This window comes from Corvus hawaiiensis, chromosome 17 (assembly GCF_020740725.1).
Source record: "Corvus hawaiiensis isolate bCorHaw1 chromosome 17, bCorHaw1.pri.cur, whole genome shotgun sequence".
NCBI classification, from domain to species: Eukaryota; Metazoa; Chordata; class Aves; order Passeriformes; family Corvidae; genus Corvus; species Corvus hawaiiensis.
In genome coordinates, this window is record NC_063229.1 from 2,455,199 (window position 1) to 2,475,805 (window position 20,607).

At 57.3% G+C, this 20,607-nt stretch overlaps 1 protein-coding gene across 1 annotated transcript; it reads left to right on the plus strand.

The window, feature by feature from the left end:
- The first annotated feature begins 2,132 nt into the window (after nucleotides 1–2,132).
- Nucleotides 2,133–19,741, plus strand: LOC125334668 (sacsin-like). The gene is made up of 7 exons (XM_048321764.1): nucleotides 2,133–2,231; nucleotides 6,139–6,226; nucleotides 6,415–6,517; nucleotides 6,771–6,917; nucleotides 7,287–8,619; nucleotides 8,859–8,947; nucleotides 9,412–19,741. Exons 1-7 carry the CDS (start codon nucleotides 2,209–2,211, stop codon nucleotides 19,491–19,493), a joined length of 11,865 nt encoding a protein of 3,954 aa, XP_048177721.1. The 5' UTR covers nucleotides 2,133–2,208; the 3' UTR covers nucleotides 19,494–19,741.
- The last annotated feature ends 866 nt before the right edge of the window (nucleotides 19,742–20,607 follow it).

A 20,607-nucleotide genomic window follows, 5' to 3' on the forward strand; every position in this document is an offset into this window, starting at 1 on the left:
AAAAATAGTTTACGTAAATAATATTTTTATCTTTTTTTATTAATCTTTCACACTTTAGACTATGAATTAACTAAAATACTGTGATAAAAGCATTGTCTTGAATTATAAAATAGTAGAATATTCTTCTTGAAAAGATCAACAGGAAAACATTTTTTCCACCTGAATTGTTTCAGATTAGTTCAGAATAATAAGAACTGATCCTTTCTTACAGGCAGGTTTTATTGGTTTCTTTCAGTGAACCTGCATTTTCCAAAAGAGAAAGCAAATAATTAAAATTATAAGGTCAGACTTGGTTTGGGTTCTACTTCCTTTTCTTATGATCTGCCTATTTTTGCCTTTCATTTTCAGTTTCAGTTTTTCAAATTTTGCCTTAATTCTGAGAGCCAAGATTCTGGAGAATAAGTGTTTAATTAGATCCCTCCCTCCCTGTCCCTCATCTGTCCTGGCTGTGCTACATCCAGAGAGAACTACAAGGAAGACTTTGCTCCAGACGTGCAAAACTGCTCCAAACAGCCCAGGAGATGCCTCAGCTTGCTCTGTCCACCTCAGCCCAGCACCTGAGAAAAAACAGAGAAGAGAAGGGTCAGTTTTATTACACCTATCAAGGGAAGGGCTCATTTTACGTACCTTCTGTCATGGTTTAATCCCAGACAACAACTCAGCCCCACACACAGTCCCTGGTGGGACAGTGGAGAGAATCAAATGGTAAAAGCGAAAAAACCCTTGTGGTTTGAGATAAAGCTGTTTACTAGGGGAAGCAAAAGCTGCACATGCAAGCAATGCAAACCAAGGGAATCATTCCCCACTTCCCACTGGCAGGTTCAGCCATTCCCAGGACAGCCTGGCTCCATCACGGTAATGGTGACTTGAGAAGACAAATGCCATCACCCAAACATCCCCTTCTCTCTTCCCCAGCTTTCCCTGTGAGCACATCCTCTGGTGCAGCAGCAGCTATGTGTCCCACTGTCCCCTGGCTGGCCAGTGGTCAGGGCATCACTGCAGGACCCATCCCCATCCCTGCAGAGGGGGAACATGGAGCAGAGGCCCATGGCTGGCTGCAGTCCCACCACAGCTCTGAGGGTCACAGGGATGAGCGTCTTGGAGGAGTGTGAATCTGCCTGGAGAGGGGTCGAAGCCACGGAGCACTGACTTGCACACCATTGCACTCAGGAGCAAGGTGACAGAAGGAAGACATGAGGAGGCTTCCCTGCAGAGGTGTCTCACTGCATCCCCTGACATTTGTCCTACATTTGCCCCAAGTCACTGTGCCCTACAGGTTCCTTCTTCCCACATTCCAAGTGGTCTTATGTCTTTGTGGTCTTCTTGCCTGCAGTCTGCAGTCCAGTAACCTCAATGTGGCATCCTTGTGATGTCCTGTGGTCCCCACATGGTCTATAACGCTCCATGGGACAGAAATTTGTCTTATGTGATCTATACAGTGCAAGGGATCTCCATAAGGTCCCATGATCCATTTGATACAGCCCCTTCATCAAGGAGAGTTCAGATATTTCTGCAGGCCAGCCTTAGGCAGGAGAGCGGGCCCTGATGGCCCTGGGCCCCTAGCACTATCCCCACATATTCACATACCACATCCCTGTAGCTGTATCCCCATGTATTCCCATACCCCATCCACACACCCACATTCCCATGTCCCTGCCCCATAGCCAAGTCCCGCCCCCGTCCCCCCCTCCCCGCCGCTATTTTTTTTTTTTAACTAAAAAAGCGCATTTCCGCGGTTTGTGTGTGTGCAACGGGGAATCGAAACTGTCGGGCTGGGAGGCGGGACCAGGGCCGCGGACCGGAGCACGGGGCGGCGGCTCCGGGCGGCAGCGGCTCCGGGCGGCAGCGGCTCCGGGCGGCAGCGGCTCCGGGCGGCAGCGGCTCCGGGCGGCAGCGGCTCCGGGCGGCAGCGGCTCCGGGCGGCAGCGGCTCCGGGCGGCAGCGGCTCCGGGCGGCAGCGGCTCCGGGCGGCAGCGGCTCCGGGCGGCAGCGGCTCCGGGCGGCAGCGGCTCCGGGCGGCAGCGGCTCCGGGCGGCAGCGGCTCCGGGCGGCAGCGGCTCCGGGCGGCAGCGGCTCCGGGCGGCAGCGGCTCCGGGCGGCAGCGGCTCCGGGCGGCAGCGGCTCCGGGCGGCAGCGGCTCCGGGCGGCAGCGGCTCCGGGCGGCAGCGGCTCCGGGCGGCGGGCGGGGGTCTCTCCGCAGCGCCCATCATGGCCCTCAAGCAGCCAAAGGAGTGAGTGGGTCTAGAGGGTGTCACTGGGGGTTTGTGGGGGGACACAGGGCATGGCTGGAGCATTCCGGGGTCATGGGGAGCTGTTGGTGGGGCGGGGGCTCAAGGGGTGGTGGGGAGAGCTGAAGGGTGACTGAGGGAGGTGGGGACAGCGGCAGTCAGGGCTCACAGGAATGGAGTTTCAGGGGTTGCTGGATGTCTTGGTTTTGACTGGGAGAGAGAGAATTTTCTCCTCAGAAGCTGATGAGTCACGCCACAACCGGGCCAGGAGACACTTGAGAGACAGAGTCAGAGAAGTGGGTATTTGCTTTATTCGGCGCGCCGGGTGTGTGGGGATCGCTCCTCCGAACACACACACCCGGTGCTCTCTACAACACAGTATTATGGGCTAAATTATGAATATTCATCACATTCCTTGGGACAGGTGTGGTTATACAACTTCTTTATCGGAAGTCATTAGCATATGGGACACGCATGGGGGGTCTTCTCTGAGGAAGGCCAGTAGTCATCCTCTCATGAACTTTTCACCTTTCTCCCTGGGCATGCGTAGTCCTCTGAGGAATGATTCAGCGGTCTCTGAGATAATCCTTGTCCCCTCTATCTTGACAAGATTAGGGTGAATTCGGCTTCTCAGGCTTTGTAATTAACATCTTCTGTCTGAACTAACATTTGCTGTCTCCCAATAGTTAACTTGTGCTTACACGAGTTAGTTATTGACTGCCCCTTCTTCAATCCCCCCTTTTCTTTGGTTATTTGTAATTCTTTACAAATCTTGCATGTCTTTAATGTAAGAATCCTTCTCTATTTTATTTCTAAGTTTATGCTTTTGTCATTGAGCATAAGCATCGTGATTCTAAGTACATAATATTATACAACAGTAATTACTAATACAAACAGTAAGTAAGAATGCAATAACACAAATATCTATTACAAACAATTGTTTAAGCCAGGATAAGTTGGGTAACCATGATGTAAGTTTGTCTCATACCTTTTTAAGCCTTCAAGAAGTCTCATCTAAGGTGATTTGATGCAATGTTCACTTTGGATAAATAATTTTAACAGTTTTCTGGGTATGACTATGAGACCTTTTTATCTTAGCCCACTCATCTGTGCTCATTTTTTTTTCTTCTTGTATCTAATTTAAATCATAATTAGAGTTAGGGCTTGGATCTGAACCCCACTGGCCACTGCCTTTGCTGTTTTGTCTGCCATAGCATTTCCCAGTTCAGGGATAGTGTTACCCTGGGAGTGTCCTTTACAATGCATTATAGCCTCTTTTGAAGGTTTTACCACTGCTTCCAGTAACTGGATGATTTCAGTAGCATGATTGATTTCTTTCTTCTGTGAGGTTAATAAACCTCTTTCTTAATAAACCTCTTTCTTTCCAGATAGCCCCGTGAGCGTGTACCACCCCAAAAGCATACCTTGAATCAGTCCAAATGTTGATAGGTTTTCCTTTGGCTAACGCCAAGGCTCAAGTTAGGGCTGTTATTTCAGCCTTTTGAGCTGATGTCCCCACAGGTAACGGTTTTGCCTCAATGACAGCGTCTGTGGTTGTAGAATTGGGATACTGCAGGAAGATCTACACTCTCTCAACAACCTCTGATTAATAAATTTAGTAATTATTGGTTCTATTCTTACTCATGTTCCATGCCTTAGTGTATATTGTTTAATTGACACTGGTTGTGCCCCTTCCAGTAGTTCAGTAATCACTGGGGAGCCCGTTTTGATCTCTCTGGAATTTCAACATCTTCTACTAATGGGATCACTTAATTTGTTATTTTACTATCTATGGGTATTTCTCTTTCCTTTATCTAATCTTAGTGGTTTAACTTACACTTTAAAGTCCTAGTCAGGTATCTTCAGGAGGCTTCTTTGGTTGTAGCTTCTTTCTACAGTTTTTGTTACAATAATATTCTTACTCTGCTGTATAATTCTATACATTATGAAGGATTAGTTTTTATGATACAAAACTAACACACAAAACATTTTCATACAAAATGTTCTCATGCAAACATATCTTTACATTAGGGCTATGCTCTGTTTTCTAGGAGACAGATTATAGCACTCTTGTCATTTAATCTTGACACAAACTACAAACTGTGGCTTTATTTTTGGTGGGATTAAAAATGAAATGAATTCTCTTTCAAATGTAGGGTTGTTTGGTTTTTTTTTTTTTTTTTTTGGTGAATAAATTGCTTTCATCCCAGTCCTTATTGGTGCCCAGTGCGAGGGAAAAAAGGTTGAGATAACAAGAGATCTGAGTAGAGCATATTAAAACAAAGCTCTTGTAAACATTTATTGTATTAGTTTAATAGTTGTGGGTCACAGTGTTTTGTTTGCTCACAGAATTCCTGCACAGGTCCATTTTATAAAACCCTTCCATGTGTTCCCATGGGAATGTTCATCCTCCTGGCTCTGGGCTAAGGTTATCACTCTGTTGTGGTTGGTAACACTGGGCTGTGGTACGAGAACGGCTGGAGCTGAATCGAGTGTGCCGGCTGCGTTCCCTTCCCTTCCCTTCCTTCCCTTCCTTCCCTCTTCCCTCTTCCCTCTTCCCTCTTCCCTCTTCCCTCTTCTCTTCCTCTCCCCTCCCCTCCCTCCCCTCCCCCCCCTCCCCTCCCTCCCCCTCCCTCCCCTCCCCTCCCCTCCCCTCCCCCCCCCTCCCCTCCCCCCCTCCCCTCCCCCCCTCCCCTCCCCCCTCCCCTCCCCTCCCCTCCCCTCCCCTCCCCTCCCCTCCCCTCCCCCCCTCCCCTCCCCCCCTCCCCTCCCCCCCCCTCCCCTCCCCCCCCTCCCCCCTCCCCTCCCCTCCCTCCCCCCCTCCCCTCCCCCCCTCCCCTCCCCTCCCCTCCCCTCCCCTCCCCTCCCCCCCCCTCCCCTCCCCCCCTCCCCTCCCCTCCCCTCCCCTCCCCTCCCCTCCCCTCCCTCCCCCCCCTCCCCCCCTCCCCTCCCCCCCTCCCCTCCCCTCCCCCCTCCCCTCCCCCCCTCCCCTCCCCTCCCCTCCCCTCCCCTCCCCTCCCCTCCCCCCCCTCCCCTCCCCTCCCCCCCCTCCCCCCCTCCCCTCCCCTCCCCCCCTCCCCTCCCCCCTCCCCTCCCCCCCCCTCCCCTCCCCCCCCTCCCCCCTCCCCTCCCCTCCCCTCCCCCCCCTCCCCTCCCCCCCTCCCCTCCCCTCCCCTCCCCTCCGTGGTTACCCAAACCCCCAGGACAGTTTAACCCCAGCCCACAGCTCAGTCCCACAAAGCCACTCGCTGTTCCCAGTGGGGGAAAATCAAAAGAAAAGGTAAAACCCCTGAACGTACACAAGAACAGTTTAATAATTGAAACAAAACTAATAGTAATGAAAAGGAGAGAGAAAGAAATAAAACCCAAGAGAAACCAGCAGTGCCCAAGAGTTGCTCGTCGCCCAGTGACCAATGCCCAGCCCCTTCCCCAGCAGCGATTGGCGGCTCCCGGCCAACCCCCTCCCAGTGTCTGTACTGGGCAGGAGGTTCTGTGGTCCGGAATATCCCTCTGGCCAGTTGGGTCAGCTCTCCTGGCCATGCTCCCCCCTTGCTGGCAGAGCATGGGACACCAAAAGGTCCTTGACTTGGAGTGAGCATGGCTCCAACTCAAACATCAGAGTGCTACCAACACTGTTCTCACTCTAAATCCTGAACACAGCCTCAGCTTCTGAGAAGAAAATTAACTTTATCCCAGTCAAAACCAGGGCGCTGGAGCATCCCAGGAAGAGATGGGGGCCTGGAAAAGTGTGGTTGTAGTCTTTGGAGGGGTTGTTTCAGTGGGTCCTGGAAGGAGATGGGCTCCTTGACCCCTTCCAAGGAAAGGGACATCCTGCAGGATCCAAGGAGGACATGGGGGTCCTGGTTACGCAGCCTCCCCCACAGCCCCTCTCTGTCTCTCTGTTTTACAGGGACACCTTCTGCCAGCAGGTACCCACCTTCCTTGACTACCTGCACAGCATCCTGCAGAAGTACCCGGATGGGGGGCAGATCCTCAAGGTGAGGCCTCCAGGGAACCCACCTGTCCGGGATCTCCTGCCCAGCAGGGCAGAGTGACCACAGGGAGCAGGGCTGGTCCCTGTTCAGCACCAGCCCCAGGACCTTGGTGCCCAGCTGGGAGAGAAGGTCGGTGCTCTTCTTGGGGCCTTGGGGGGGCCCAGGTGACCGGGCACTGATCCCGATTCCAGGAGCTCGTGCAGAACGCGGACGATGCTGGCGCTAACGAGGTCGTGTTTGTGTGCGACGAGCGGGAATTCAACATCACTGGAGGGGGACTGGAGGGCACCCAGGGTGAGAGGCACTGTGGGCACTGGGAGAGACTGGATGAAGCCCTGGGGTGGCACTGGCTGGTGCTGGGAGGGACTGGGGGAAATGGAACTGGTGAGGGGTTCTGGGATGTGCTGGGGACACTGAGGGTACTGGGAAGACTCTGATATTGAGAGGGGTTTTGTGGGACTGGAGCTTGTGAGAACACTGAGTGTGAATGACAGTTCCCCCTCCATGTCCCAATTCTCCCCTAACCCATGATGGTGCTGACCACCAGGCCCAGCTCTCCTGGCCTACAATGACGCCGTGATGTCACCCCGGGACTGGACAGGGATTCAGAAGCCAGGGGTGTCACACAAGCGAGAGGATCCCCACACTGTGGGGCGCTTCGGCTTGGGCTTCACCTCTGTCTACCACCTTACCGGTGAGTGGCACTGGGAGCCTCAGCTGGGACTGAACTGGGGACGTGGGTTTTACTGGAGGCACTGAGCTACGGGTGCTGGGGAGAACTGCGGGGCACTGGGGGTGTGCAGGATGGAGCGCTGAGTCTGAAGTGAGGAAACCCAAAGCACCAGGAGGCTGGGGGGAGGCTGGCTGGCAATGGAGGGCAGGGCTAGGGGGCAAACTGAGGGAGGACTGGTGAATTGGGATTATGCTTTGGATCATGGGAGGCACCGTGGGGATGAACTTGAGGCTATTGGATGGGCATTTGGGGCACTGATAGGTTGGGATAATCTGGGAAGGCAGTGGTGTCCATGTCATCTCTGTGGGCTCATGGTTCCCGTGTCTCCAGACCTGCCAGGTGTGCTGAGCCCCCCATACTTGGGGGTGCTGGACCCCGAATGCCAGGTGCTGCCGGGTGCTGGCAAGCGCTGGAACATCTCTGAAGCCCAGGACCTTCCTGGCCTTTTTGAGCCCTTCTGGGCCGGGCTGGAAGCTGTGGGACAGCACCGTGCCTCTGCCCAGGGCACCCTCTTCCGCTTCCCCCTTCGCCAGCAACCCTCGGAAATCGCTGCAGGGGTCTCCGATCCTGAGCGCATCCACAGCCTCATGCAGACCTTCCTCACAGAGGCCCCTCTTGCCCTCCTCTTCCTCCGCCATGTCCGCCGCGTGACCCTGCACCGTGTGGCCCCTGATGGGGTCCAGACACTCATGGGAACACTTGCGGCATCCCCTCAGCCTCTCCCTGTCCCGGTGCCATCAGGGGATGAAGGGCTGAGTCTGGCGTGGTGCCTGATGGCCCTGCACGGGGATGGGGTGGGTGCTGGGAGCGAATGGCTGGTGGCCACGGGCAGGGCCACTGAAGGGCCAGCCGTAGCTCTGGGCACAGGGCTGGGTTGCTGCCCTGAACTGAGCCTGGCACACCCCCTCCACGGGACCTGCCAAGGGCGGCTCTGCTGCTTCCTGCCCCTGCCAGCCACCGACGAGACGGCCACAGGGCTGCCCTTCCATGCCAGCGCTCCCTTCGCCCTCTCCGATGATCGCCGCCACCTGCGCTGGCCCCAGGAAGGCGAGAAGGGTGAGGAAGACGCCCGCTGGAATGCTCTGCTGCTGCTCGACCTTCTGCCCCGCGTCTACAGCTCTTTGGCCGCCGTGGCCGTGGCTCTGCCAGGTGCAGATGCCCACAGCCTGTGGCCAGACCCCGAGCGCACGCCGAGCTCCGGCCGGATGCGCAGCCTGGTGACCCGTGTGTGCCAGGAGCTGGCGGCTGCCCCCGTCCTGGTGCCGGCCGCAGAGGGGGCAGCGGGGTGGCTGCGGGCACCCGAGGCTGTGCTGCTGCCGGAGGCCGCGGGCAACATGGCCACACGGAGGGCAATCCAGGCCGTGCTGGTGGCAGCTGGGGAACCGGTGGCCGAGGTCCCATCCCACGTGTGGAGGGCGCTGACTTTGGGGATGCCGAAGGGTCTGCGGGAGGCCACGGCAGGACACGTGCGGGAGGTGCTGCAGCACCACGGGGCGCCAGAGCTCCTGGCTGCCGGCCGCCTCTCCCTGCTGCGCTACGTGGCTGGGGATGGGTGCCATGCTGAGCTGCGGGGCCTCCCCCTCCTGCCTCGCGCCGACGGAACCTTCGTGGCCTTTGGAACCGCGTCAGCCCTTGTCTACGTGGACACAGCCGAGTGCCCCAGGTGAGCCCCTGGCCCCCGGCAGCTCCACTCCCTGCAGAGTGGGCAGGACAGCCGGGTGCCCACAGTTGCAGCTCTCGCCGTTGAATTGGAAAGGCGGCCCCGGCCAAACCTGGGTATTTGGGCTCCTCGCTGCCCTCCTTCTCTCACCTGGTGACACCAAGTGGGAGCTGAGGCAGGTGCCCAGAAAGCTGCCCCCCATTACCTCTCGAGTCCCCCAGCACCTCTGTTTGTTCCCACAGGGAGCTCCTGCCTGGCTTGGCCGGGTCCTTCCTGCCCTCAGACTTGGAGCCAGGTTTGGACAGCCTCCTGCGAGGCATTGCCAAGGAGGGTAAGACATGGGGGTTCCTGGACCACCTTTAGGTCCCCTGGTTGTCCCCCCCCCTAAACCCCAACACCCCTAGGCAGCCTCGTACACCTTGGGGCTCCTCTGCAGCTGCTGTACCTCCTTGTCTCTCTGGGGACTCCATGTCCTTGCTCTTCTTCCCACATTCCCTTGTCCCCTCTGTGCTCCCTCAGATCCTCGGTCTCCCTGTGTTCCTCGTTTGAAGACCTCTGTGCTCCCCACTACTGGTCCCCCTTACACCTTTTTACCTCCCACATCTCTTTCCTATATCCCCACCCATGTGGGGTTTCTGGGCTCTCTGTGCTCCTATTCAGGGTATCCACTGTCCCTTCAGAGTCCAGGTCCTCCCATATCCCGCAGAGCTCAGGTTCTTTCTCCCCCATACTGAGTCCCCCTGCCAGGTCCCAGGTCCCATGTGTTCTAGTCCAGCCTCTGCCTCTTGCACACAGGTCTCTTCCCCAACCTGGTTCTGCTGGACCCAGCTGTGACTGCACAGACCCTGCGCTTGGCTCTGCCCCCCACCTGGACATCCCAGTCTTCAACCCCAGTGACCTGGTGCCCAGCCCAAGGGCCCCCCCAGCCCCCAGCTTCCTGGTTCCCAGCTGTGTGGCGATTCCTGGCCCATCATGTGGAAGATCTGGGCCCTCTGGAGGGGCTCCCTCTCATATCCCTGTCCCCACTGGATGCTCCCAGTGTCCGTCTGGCTCCACTGAGACCTGAATCCAGTCTTATCTTCCAGGCATGGGAGGACCAGCTCCTGCCACCTGCTGTGGCCTCTGTGCTGGAGGTCCTGGGTTGCCCCGTGGTGCCACCAGGCACATGGCACCGCTCCCTGTCCCGCTATGTCCTGCCTCCATGTCCCCTGAACGCCCTGCGGGCCCTGGGCAGGCAGGGGGCTGCAGCAGTGGCCTCCCGCATGGCCTCACTGCCCGATGTGGATGTGGTCACCCTCCGGCTCTACCTGGCAGATGTCCCATCCCTGACAAAGCAGGACATGGCCACGCTGGCTGCTCTGCCCCTCTTTCTGCCACTGCCCTGCTTGGCCACCCCACAGCCCGTGGAGCTGGTGCCGGCCGGTGCCACCCCGGCGCTGGAGCCAGAGCTGGAGCCGCCCCGAGATGTGCTGCTGCCGGAGGCCGTGTTGCGGTGCCGGGATGAAGTTGACCGGCGGCTCCTCGGGAGGCTCCAGAGGCCCCTCATCAGTGCAGCCCATGTGATGCTGGAGGCCGTCAAAGCTGTGGCCCAAGGCACGTATGCGGGGCGGGCAGCTGAGACAGAGGCTCTGCTGCTCTGGGTGCTGCAGCATGGAGATGTTGTCTTTGCACAGAGCCCCCCTCTCCGGCAGGCCTGCAGTGAGCTGGCCTTCCTGGAGACCCCCAATGGCCCTGCATGCCCACGAGACCTCTACGACCCGTGCGACAGCACCTTGCAGGCACTGCTGGGACCCGAGCGCTTTCCTCCCGCCACCTTTCACAGTCCATCTGTCCTCTGTGCCTTGAGGGCCGTGGGCTTGCGGCATGGTGAGGGTTGCCTGCTGCCCTCAGATATCCTGGCAGCTGCAGCAAAAGTCAGCCAGGGCAACATGGCAGCTCTGGACAGGGCTGAGGCACTGATCAAGGTCTGCAACCGCCCCAAGGCACTGGATAGCTTCAGCGCTGCAGAGCTCAGGCAGCTCCAGGCCCTGCCATGGGTGCCTCGCTCCAAGTGCACAGGAGAGCCTGGGCAGCCCTTCCTGCCCCCCAAGGAGCTGCGATCCACCCAGTACCAGGCCCTGGTGGGGCTTGCCATGCCCCTGACTGGCGCCTTTGTGCCAGAGGCAGAGAAGAAGCTGGGGCTGAGCCAGACCCCACCGCCAGAGAGAGTGTGGGAGCAGCTGAGAAAGCTGGCAGGGCACGGGGACATGGATGAGGTGGGTCCCGCTCTCCAGCCTGTCTACTGGCACATGCAGGAAAACCTGAAGGCCTTTGGGACTGCTCCGAATGATGCTGTAGTGTGGACTGGGTCTGGGCTTGTCCTGCCACATGATGCTGTACTGGACTACCCTAAGGAGCTGGAGCTGGGGATGCTGGTGCCCCGCGTGCCCCCTGACTTCCTGCCCTACAGGTGCCTCTTCAGGGCTTGGGGGGTGGCGGAGGGGGTGAGTGAGGAGAGGGCGGTGTCGGCCCTGCGCTGCCTGGGGCAGGACATAGATGGGCGCAGCTCCAGAGCAGGCACTGCTGCAGAGTTGCAGGTGGTTGTAGCTGTCCTGGAGTGGCTGAAGAGTCGGGGCCACCAGGGCAAGGGCACCGTGCCTGTTCCTGTGAGGATCCCACAGGGCTCAGGCTTTTCCCTCCGACCAGCTGCCTCTGCCGTGTACCTGGACATGGAGCTGGAGGAAGAGGAGGATGTTCAGGAGGTGGTGCACAAGGCACTGCCTTCCAGCACAGCCATATTCCTGGGCACAGAGCTGCTCAGTACACGGGTGCTGGGCCCGGAGCCGTTCACAGCCTGTGGCCCCTCGGAGCCCATCACCCTACGCCTCCGCAACATCCTCCGGGAGTACGGCGAGGAGAGCGACCTCTTCACAGAGATGGTCCAGAATGCAGAGGATGCCGGCGCTACCGTGTGCCGCTTCCTCCTGGACCTGCGGTGCCGCAGAAAGGCCACCTCTGGGCTGCTAGACCCAGACATGGCTGCCTGCCATGGCCCAGCTCTCTGGGCCTACAACAATGCCCTATTCACAGAGGATGACCTCCGGAACATCACCCGGATTGGAGCTGCTACAAAGGAGGGCCGGGAAGGCCGGATCGGGCGCTTTGGGCTGGGCTTCAGCTCTGTCTACCGTGTCACGGATGTGCCGGCAGTGCTGAGTGGGGAGACACTGCTCATCTTTGATCCCAACGGCACCCATCTGGGCAAGCACTTCCCCAGTGCCGGCTGCCCTGGCATCCGCCTGGACTTCTCCAGCCGACCACGCATCCTCCGTGTCTTTGCTGAGCAGTTCCAGCCCTACCATGGTATCTTTGGGTGTTGCCTGCCTGAGCCAGGACCCTTTCCAGGGAGCCTTTTCCGCCTGCCTTTTCGCACTGAAGAAGAAGCTGTGACATCGCAGGTTTGCACTGAGGCCTTTGGTACAGAGCGCATCCAGTCCCTTGGCACCACTTTCCTTGGCTCTAACCGGCTCCTGCTGCTCTTCCTGAAGAAGGTGAGGGAGCTGTCCCTGGAGATGCTGCCAGACACGGCCACCTCTGCAAAGGATACCACACATCTGGCCACGCTGCAGCGAAAGGAGATCCAAGACTTGGGGGCCCCTGGGGATCCCCCAAGCTGGGCAGCCATCGAGCAGCTCTCAGCCTGCGAGGAGGAATCCAGGACTGTGTGGCACTACCTGGTTTTGGTATGTCAGGGTGATGGGGAGTTGCTGGAACTGTTTCACCAGAACACACAAGCAGGGCTCCGTCCTCCACCTCCCATGGCTGGTGTGGCCCTTCCCCTTGCCCCTACTGAAGATGGCAAGTGGGTGCCACGTCTGGATGCTGAGAAGGGGCAAGTTTTCTGCCACCTTCCCATGCCGGTCTTCTCAGGGCTGGCAATTCATGTGCATGGGACCTTCAGCATCCTCTCAAACCGCAAGGGGCTGTGGGACACGGCGGAGAGGGGCAAGTGGAACCAGGTGCTGCTCCACAACGCCGTGCCGAGGGCCTGGCTCCGGGCACTGGACCATCTCCGTGCCATGCATGAGGCAGGCGAGTTGAAGAACTATGAGTATCATCTCTTCTGGCCAGACATTAGCACTGCCCGTTACCCCTTTACAGAGGCCGTGACTGGTTTCTACCAGGCTGTGGCAGCCAGGAGTGGCCCCAGGCTCTTTTCTGATGGCCGCTCCTGGTGCTCGCTGCAGGACGCCCGCTTCCTGCACCAGGCTGTGGAAAGACACCCTAAGCTGGGTGCTGTGGCACAGCGAGTCTTTGCCACCACCGTGCCCCATCCCCTGTTGGCTGTGGCCTTGCCTGGGAAAGTGCAGGAGGGCCTTGGGAAGGTGCTGGATGCTGGAACCTATGACTGGCCTCGCTTTCTCTGTGAGCTTGTGCTTCCCAACTTGATAAACCTCCCTGCTGTTGACCGGGACCCACTGCTCCTCCATGCGCTGGATATGTCCCATGAGGATGTGGACAAAGTGCTGCAGACAGTACCCTGCATCCCTGCCACCCCTCATGGCCACCTGCAGTTCATCAATTGCCTGGTGCATCCCAGAGGCCGTGCTGCCCCTTTATATGACCCTAATGATGGGCGCTTCCCCACTGGGAATGCCTTCCTTTCCCCAGAGAGACTAAGCCAACTGGAGAGGCTGGGCATGGTGAAGAACACCATGGCCCTGCCAGAGCTGCTGGAGCGGGCAAAGACCGTGCAGCTTGTCTGGACCAAGAATCATGCCCAGGGCTACCAGAGGGCTGCCTGCATCCTTGAGCTGCTTCAGGATGCAGTGAAGGAGAGAGTGAACAACACCCTGCAGGCCGCTTTCCAGACTGTGCCCTTCCTCCCTGCTACACTGCTCACTGGCGACCATGTGCTGCTGCCAGCTGCCCAGCTCTACCATCACATCCATGCCCCATTAGTGGGGCTCATCCACCCTATATTGGCTCCTAAACTGCTGGGGGAAAACTTCAGCCTCCCCAAGGAGGTTGCATCCTTCTTGGGGCTGGACCGGCAGATACCAGCAGCTCCAGTCCTTAGCCAGCTGCAGGCACTGAGCTGTAGCTCCAATGCTCTCCCTTTGGAGAACCTGCAGGACACCACCAACTGCTGCTACAAGCACCTGAACATGCTGCTCAGGGAACATCGCTCCAGCTGGGATGAGGTGGCTTCTGCAGTGGCCCGAGGGGAGCCCTTCATCTTGGTGGGCTCCCATTTTGTCCCAGTCACGGCTGTGGCCGAGACACTGTCGTTTAAGGCTGTCCCATACCTTCATCAGCTCCAAGAGCAGTACAAGCCTTACAGAGAGCTCTGGGAGTGTGTGGGGCTGCGCCACACGTTCACGTGGGATGATTATGCCCGAGTGCTCTCCACCCTGGCAGAGACACATGCCGGAGAGCCACTGCCTGCGGCGGAGCTGGCTCTGGCCCTTCGGCTGGTGTCTTGTGGCTTGATGGAAGATGGCAATGAGCCTGACACCTACCAGACCCAGCAACTCTTTCTGCCCGATGAGGAGGGCATTTTGCGCCCACGGGACAAGCTCCACTTCAATGATGCACCATGGATGCCGTTGGACAGAGATGTCCTGCTGTGCCATAAGGAGCTGTCCCGAGATGCAGCCCTGCACTGTGGGGTGGCCACTATACGCCACCGAGCACTGGAGAGGAGTGAACTAATCACTGATCACCTGAGCCGCTGGGCGCAGCCATTTGGTGCCCATGAAGATTTGCCAACACGGCTGAAGAACATCTTGAAGGAGTACCCAGCGTCTGCTCCTGATATGGTGAAGGAGGTGCTCCAGAATGCGGATGATGCTGGTGCAGGGCTTGTGCACTTCGTGTGGGACCGCCGACAGCACCCAGTGAAGGCCACTTTCAATGAGAACTGGAACCTCCTGCAGGGCCCTGCCCTCTGCATCTACAATGACAGCCCCTTCCAGCAGCAGGACATTGAAGGCATTCAGCGTCTGGGGGTGGGTGGCAAGCAAGGCCGGCAGGATGTCACAGGCAAATATGGCCTTGGCTTCAACACTGTCTTCCACTTTACTGACTGCCCAGCCTTCGTGACTGGAGACAGTACCCTGTGTGTCTTTGATCCCCATCTCTACTACCTGCCCACAGCCACAGCCGAGAAGCCTGGTGGGATGTTTGCTGTCAACCCTAAATTCAAGGAGAATTTTCCAGACATTTATGACACCTTCCTACCATCCTTCTTTGACCTGAAACAGGGTGTCCTTTTCCGGCTGCCGCTCCGCACTGCAGCTGAGGCTCTCAAGTCCAGGGTGTCTGACATGGTTGTGCGAGACCAAGACCTCAGGGACATGGAGCAAATACTGGCTGAGGAAGGTGAGGACTTGGTGCTCTTCCTCCGGAATGTCCACACCGTGGCCTTCTCTGAGATCCCCCCAAGTGGGAAAGAGTTGGTGGAGAAGCTGTGCGTGACCACAGAGCTCACAGGTGATGATGCAGAGCTGAGACGGGATTTTCAAGCAAGATTAAGCCAAGCCATGGATGGGAACAGTCCCACCCTTCTCTCCTATACCATGAAAGTCAAAAACAGCAGGGCCAAGACCAGAAGTGTGTGGAGGGTGATCTCCCAAATTGGGGCACAGGATGGGGCTGAGAAGTCTCCAGTGTTTGAGTGGCTGCCCTATGGGGCTTTGGCTGCCCCGCTGGAGCCTCTGAACAGAGACATGGGCAGAGCCTTCTGCACCCTTCCACTGCCCGTGAACACTGGGCTTCCTGTGCACATCAATGCCAGCTTCTCTGTGAATGCGGCCAGGCGCAATCTCCACTGGGACAAAGGCTGCAGAGAGACAGCCTGGAATGACTTCTTGCTCCGGCGCTTGGTGGTCCCACTATACTGTGACTTTCTCACCAGGCAGTGGAAAGCCCTGGGGCCAGAAAAGCTCCAGTACAGGTCCCTGACACTCTGTGAGCAGCACCTGGACTCCCACTTCCTCCAGTTTTTCCCTGTTACGAAAAGGGTGCTACCTATCTTTCAGGACATGGTGAGAGAGATCTACAGGCATCTCAGTCATGCACGCCTGCCCCTGGTGCCTGTCATCTTGCTGCCAGATGACAAGAAGTCACCTGGCAGCAAGGTGACAATAACCTGGGCATCTCCAGGTGGAGGGGACGTGCTAACAGAGCCATACTTCCTCAAGAAGATGCCTGACCCAGAAGTCCAGAAGGTGCTGCAGCAACTGAACATGAAACTGGTTCCAGCATTCACCCCCCTGCAACAGATCCATGAGGAGTTCTTTGAAGCCCAGGTGAACACTGTTGTCTTGGAGCCAGCATCTCTCCGGTGCTTCCTCAAGGCCCTGGCTCTGCCTGTGCCCTGCAAGCTGTCTGAGACACCCCTGAGGACAGCAGAGAGCTGCTCCATCCTTCTGCGGTATTTAGGAGGATGGAGCAGGCACTCCCAAGGTACTCTCAACAATGGGGACAAGGTAGAACTGGAAGGCCTGCCCTTGCTGGCCACAGAAGATGGTTTTCTGAATGCTTTCAGCATCCACCATCCTGTCTTCGAAAACTCCTTTGCCCACCTCTTCCCCCAGCACAGACACCGTTTTGCCCAAAAGTGTATTCCTGCATGGATCCCACCTTGCTTTGTGAAGAAGCTTGGCCTCCTAGAGGCCACACCACTCATCCAGGAGGCATTGGGTCAGTTGGAGTGGACCACAGAGGGGAAAAAGTGGATCCAGGGGCTGTGGGCCTTCTTTGAAAGTGTGGTCTTCACCAGCACCTCAGATGCAAACATGAAGTCATTCATGGATCATCTCCAGGACATGGCGGTGCTGCCTATTCAGGGGAGTAAGACAGAGTCGAAGCACCTACTGCCACTATCCTCCCTCTCCAGGGTTCTTTTTGAGTGTTACTTAGAAGAGGAAAAGGTGCTGCACAAACTGGGCATCCCTGTGCTCCAGCAGTCCCTGCTGCCCCATGGTTTTGCCGTCCATTGCTTGAAGCCAAGGGCACTGCAGGTCACAGAACCCAGGGCTGTCGTGGCCCATCTGGCAGACACCAGAGCTGATCTCCGCTGGGGGGATTTAAGCGATCAGGACGTGACAGCCCTGCTGAGATTTGTCCAGAAGGGAAATCTGGATGCACGGGCGCTGCAGCAGCTCCAGCACCTGCCTCTCTTCCAGAAGTTTGCGGGGGGCTATGTAGCTGTGGCTCCCTACCACAAAGTGCTGTTGCTCTGCAGATACAGAGAAGTGCCCCCGGGTGCCCAAGCCCTGTATGACCTGGACAGAGACATGGTGCTGCTCACACAAAACCCGATCCACGAATGGCTGGCCAAGGATTTGAAGTGGGAGTCCACAGATGAACAAAAGCTCTTCATGACTGTGGTGCTACCCCGGCTGTCCCAGCTCACACAACAAAACCTCAAGGAAGCTGTACGCTTGTTCTTTGTCCTGAAACCTTCCTTTGACCTTCAGAGCCTGGAGGCCATTGCGGCAGCTTTTCAGAAGGTGGCCTTTATACAAGATGCCTGCGGAATCTGGCGCCTGGCCTCCTACTTTTATGATGACATGCCCTCCTTCCACACCCTGCGGCTCCAAAACCGCTTTGTGCCTAAATCTTTCTTTAGGGAGCTACGTTTGGACTGTAAAGCTATGTGTTTCCTCCTTGAGGCAGGTGTCCGCACCAGCCTCTCTGAAGAGGATTTTGTGGCACTGGCCCAGGAGATAGAGTGTGAAGCCACTCAGGCTACCTGCAACACTGCAGCACTGCTGCTGCGACAGCAGGAGATGCTCAAGCAGCTTGAAATCCTGTTGAAAAATCCCGAGTCACAGGGTTTCCTGAAGAAAATTGCCACAATCCACTTCCTGCCTCCACTGAACATCCCCCTAGACTTGATGAACCTCCACCCGCCTTTTGCAGCCTCCTCTAAGGCTGTGGCTCTGAAAGGCAGCATTTCCTACTGCAAAAATGTGGCTGAGCTCCTGTGGACATCAGCCACCATCCTGCCAAAAGCCCTTAAAGTTGATAAGAAGTTCCTGAAGGCCATGGGAGTCCTTGTAGAGATACCCACTGCCCTGGTGGTGGCCAACCTGGAGCATGTGTGCAGGGCAGCCTGCCCAACACCAGAGCAGGTGAGCACGCGGGGCAGCGTGCTCCAGAGCGTGTACAGCTTCCTGCAGACCCATCTGGAGGAGGTGGACTCAGAGCACCTCGCTGAGCTGCCCATGGTGCTGGCCAAGTCAGGGGACATGGCCAGGCCACGGCAGGTGGTGACATCGCTCCCAGATGAGGCTGACTTTTACCCCTATCTCCTCACACCTGACCCCCACATGGCTGCCTTTGGAGATCTCCTGCAACACCTTGGCATGGTCCTGGTCCCCACAGTGACTCACTACAGCCATGTCCTGGCCCAAATCTACCAGGAGAGCCATGGCAGTGGGACCCTTACCAGTACCCAGAAGAAGACGGTCCTCCTGGCCACACGGCGTTTCTTCCAGCTGCTGCAGGAGGAACCAGAGCCCCCCGATTGTTCTGCTGTGGCTGAGCTGTACCTGCTGAGCACTGCTGACTGCCTGGAGCCATCCCACAGGCTGTGCTTCAATGACTGCGTGTCCTCAGAGACCGCTCGGGCCTTGGAGAAGACCTTTGTGTTCATGGCTGCGCTGCCAGTGTCTGGGTGTAATACCAGATGGCTGCTGCAAAGGCTGCCACCTCACCTGCGGCCACGGGCACTCTCAGAGGTGACAGAGCAGCAGCTGAAGGAGGGTGGCCCAAGGCCATGTCACTATGGCTCTCAGTGCCCAGTGCAGAGGCATGTGCAGACCCTGCTGATATCCCCATGGTTTAGGCTGGGGCTGGAGTCCCTGCTTCAGTGGAAGAGCCATAAGGCTGTGACGGGAATGGAGGAGGATGGTGGCTTTGCAGTGGAGCAGCTGAAAGTTCAGTGCTGCAAGGACATCCGCACTGTGCTGGTCCATGGTGGGGCAAAGGTGAAGGGCAGCTCCCAGTCACACGTCATCCATGTGTGCCCATCTGCTGGTGGCCAGCGGCTCCTCTACATCCGACACACGGAGATGGGGCTGAACCGGCACCACATGAGGGTTGTGGAGACACTGGCGCAGGAGATAAATAATATCCTGGATGGGCAGCTGGAGGCACCTGCTTTGTCCGTGCTGCGTGAAATGCTGGTCTGCCAGGAGCCACAGGACTTGGCCTTGGTTCTGGAGGAGAACAACGTGGAACTGGTGGGTTCTGCACCAGAGCCAGAGAAAAGGCTGCAGGAGGAGGCTGTGGAAGAAGGGGGGCCATGGAAGGATCCCAGCCTGGCAATTTCGAGGCCTCTGCATGGTGTCAGGCAGCCAAAGGTGTGGCCAGAGTTCTGTGTCCAGTACAAACCTGCGAGTGCTGCCCAGCACCAGGGACAGGGAGGTTGCAGCTCCTGGCTGAGCACTGAGGAGCTCATGGCCCTGACTCCATCCGTCCCTGAGGCCCTGCGGTGGCTGTGTCAGGCCACAAGTGACCTGCAGGCAGCCCACAATGACATCCGGCGCTGCTGCCCCAACTGGGTCCTCTTCAAAGTGCACCAGGCCCTGGAGAAGGCACTGGTGGCAGCCGTACTTTGCTGTGGTGAAGCCTTTGAGAGCCCAGGGGGGCTGATGGGTCTGGCCCAATGGCTGGAGACAAAGGAGCCGGAGCTGAGGGGCCTGGTACCGGATGTGCAGTGGTTGTGTGGCTGCGGCGTGAATGGCAAGGCCACACAGTACCCAAATTACCACCCCTTCCCCATGACCCCCAGCGAGGCCTTCCCCAGTGTGGATGAGGAGGAGGTCCTGAAGAAGGCACAAAAAGTGCTGGTGATACTGAAGGACCATTTGGGCAGAAAGTGAGGAGGTCCCTACAGAGGGGCACAGGCAGCTGGGCCAAGGGACCTCCAGGGGCCCATCAGAGACCCAACATGGGCCTGTTGTGGACTTACCATGGACTTGCCACAGACCTGCCACAGGCAATTTGTGCAGCCCTTGTAGGGGAGTTTTGGAGGCAGATGAGGGCCCAGACCACTGGACATCACAGGGTAGCCTGTTCCATTGGCATGTCTTGAGTGAGGGGGAAATAAAGTGCATTAATAAATGCTGCAGTCCTGGTAGACTCTTCACTGACAGTGGAGTCAGGGACATGGAGAAGTCATGGGCAATGGGATGGGTGTGGAAGGTGGAGGTGGTGGTGAAGAGATTTGGAGAACTCGTGGTGGGTCAATCTTGGCTAGCTAGGTGCCCACCAAGCCGCTCCATCACTCCCCCTCTTTGACCGAAAAGGGGGAGAAAATGTGATAAAAATCCCATGGGTCAGAGAGATCACTCACCAATTACTGTCGCAGTCAAAAGAGACTCAACGTGGGGAAATTAATTTATTTTATAACCAATTAAACAGAGTAAGAAAATGAGAAATAAGAACAAACATGAAAACACCTCCCTCTACCCTCCCTTCTTCCCAGGCTCAGCTTCTCCCAACTCTTCTACCTCCTCCCTCTGAACAATGCACGAGATGGGGAATGTGGATTGCTGTCAGCTCATCACACTTTGTCTCTGCTACTCCTTTCTCCTCACGCTGTTCCCCTCTCCATGGAAGACAGTCCCACACCAACTTTTCTGAAGTGGGTCCTTCTGATGGGCTGCAGTTGTCTTAAGAACTGCTCCAGCAAGGTCCCTTTCCATGGGGTACAGTCCTTCAGGAACAGACTGCTCCAGTGTCCTGCCAGCTCCTGCATGGACTCCACAGAGCATAGCCCCTGCACGGAGCTCGCTCCAGTGTGGGCTCTTCCCAGGCTGCAGCTCCCTTCAGGGCATCCCCACCTGCTGTGCTGTGGGGTCCTTACATGGGGCTGCAGTGGGGATCTGCTCCTCTGCTGGCCTCCATGGGCTACGGGGCAAAATCCTCCTCCCCATGGGCTGCACTACTGGCTGCAGGGGAATCTCTGCTCCAGCACCTCCTCCTTCCCCAGCC

Coding starts and splice junctions, on each gene's coding strand:
- LOC125334668 (XM_048321764.1), top strand. CDS start 2,209: ATGGCCCTCAAGCAGCCAAAGGA. Junction 6,518..6,770: donor GGGACTGGAGGGCACCCAGG/GTGAGAGGCACT, acceptor GCTGACCACCAG/GCCCAGCTCTCCTGGCCTAC. Junction 8,620..8,858: donor GACACAGCCGAGTGCCCCAG/GTGAGCCCCTGG, acceptor TTGTTCCCACAG/GGAGCTCCTGCCTGGCTTGG.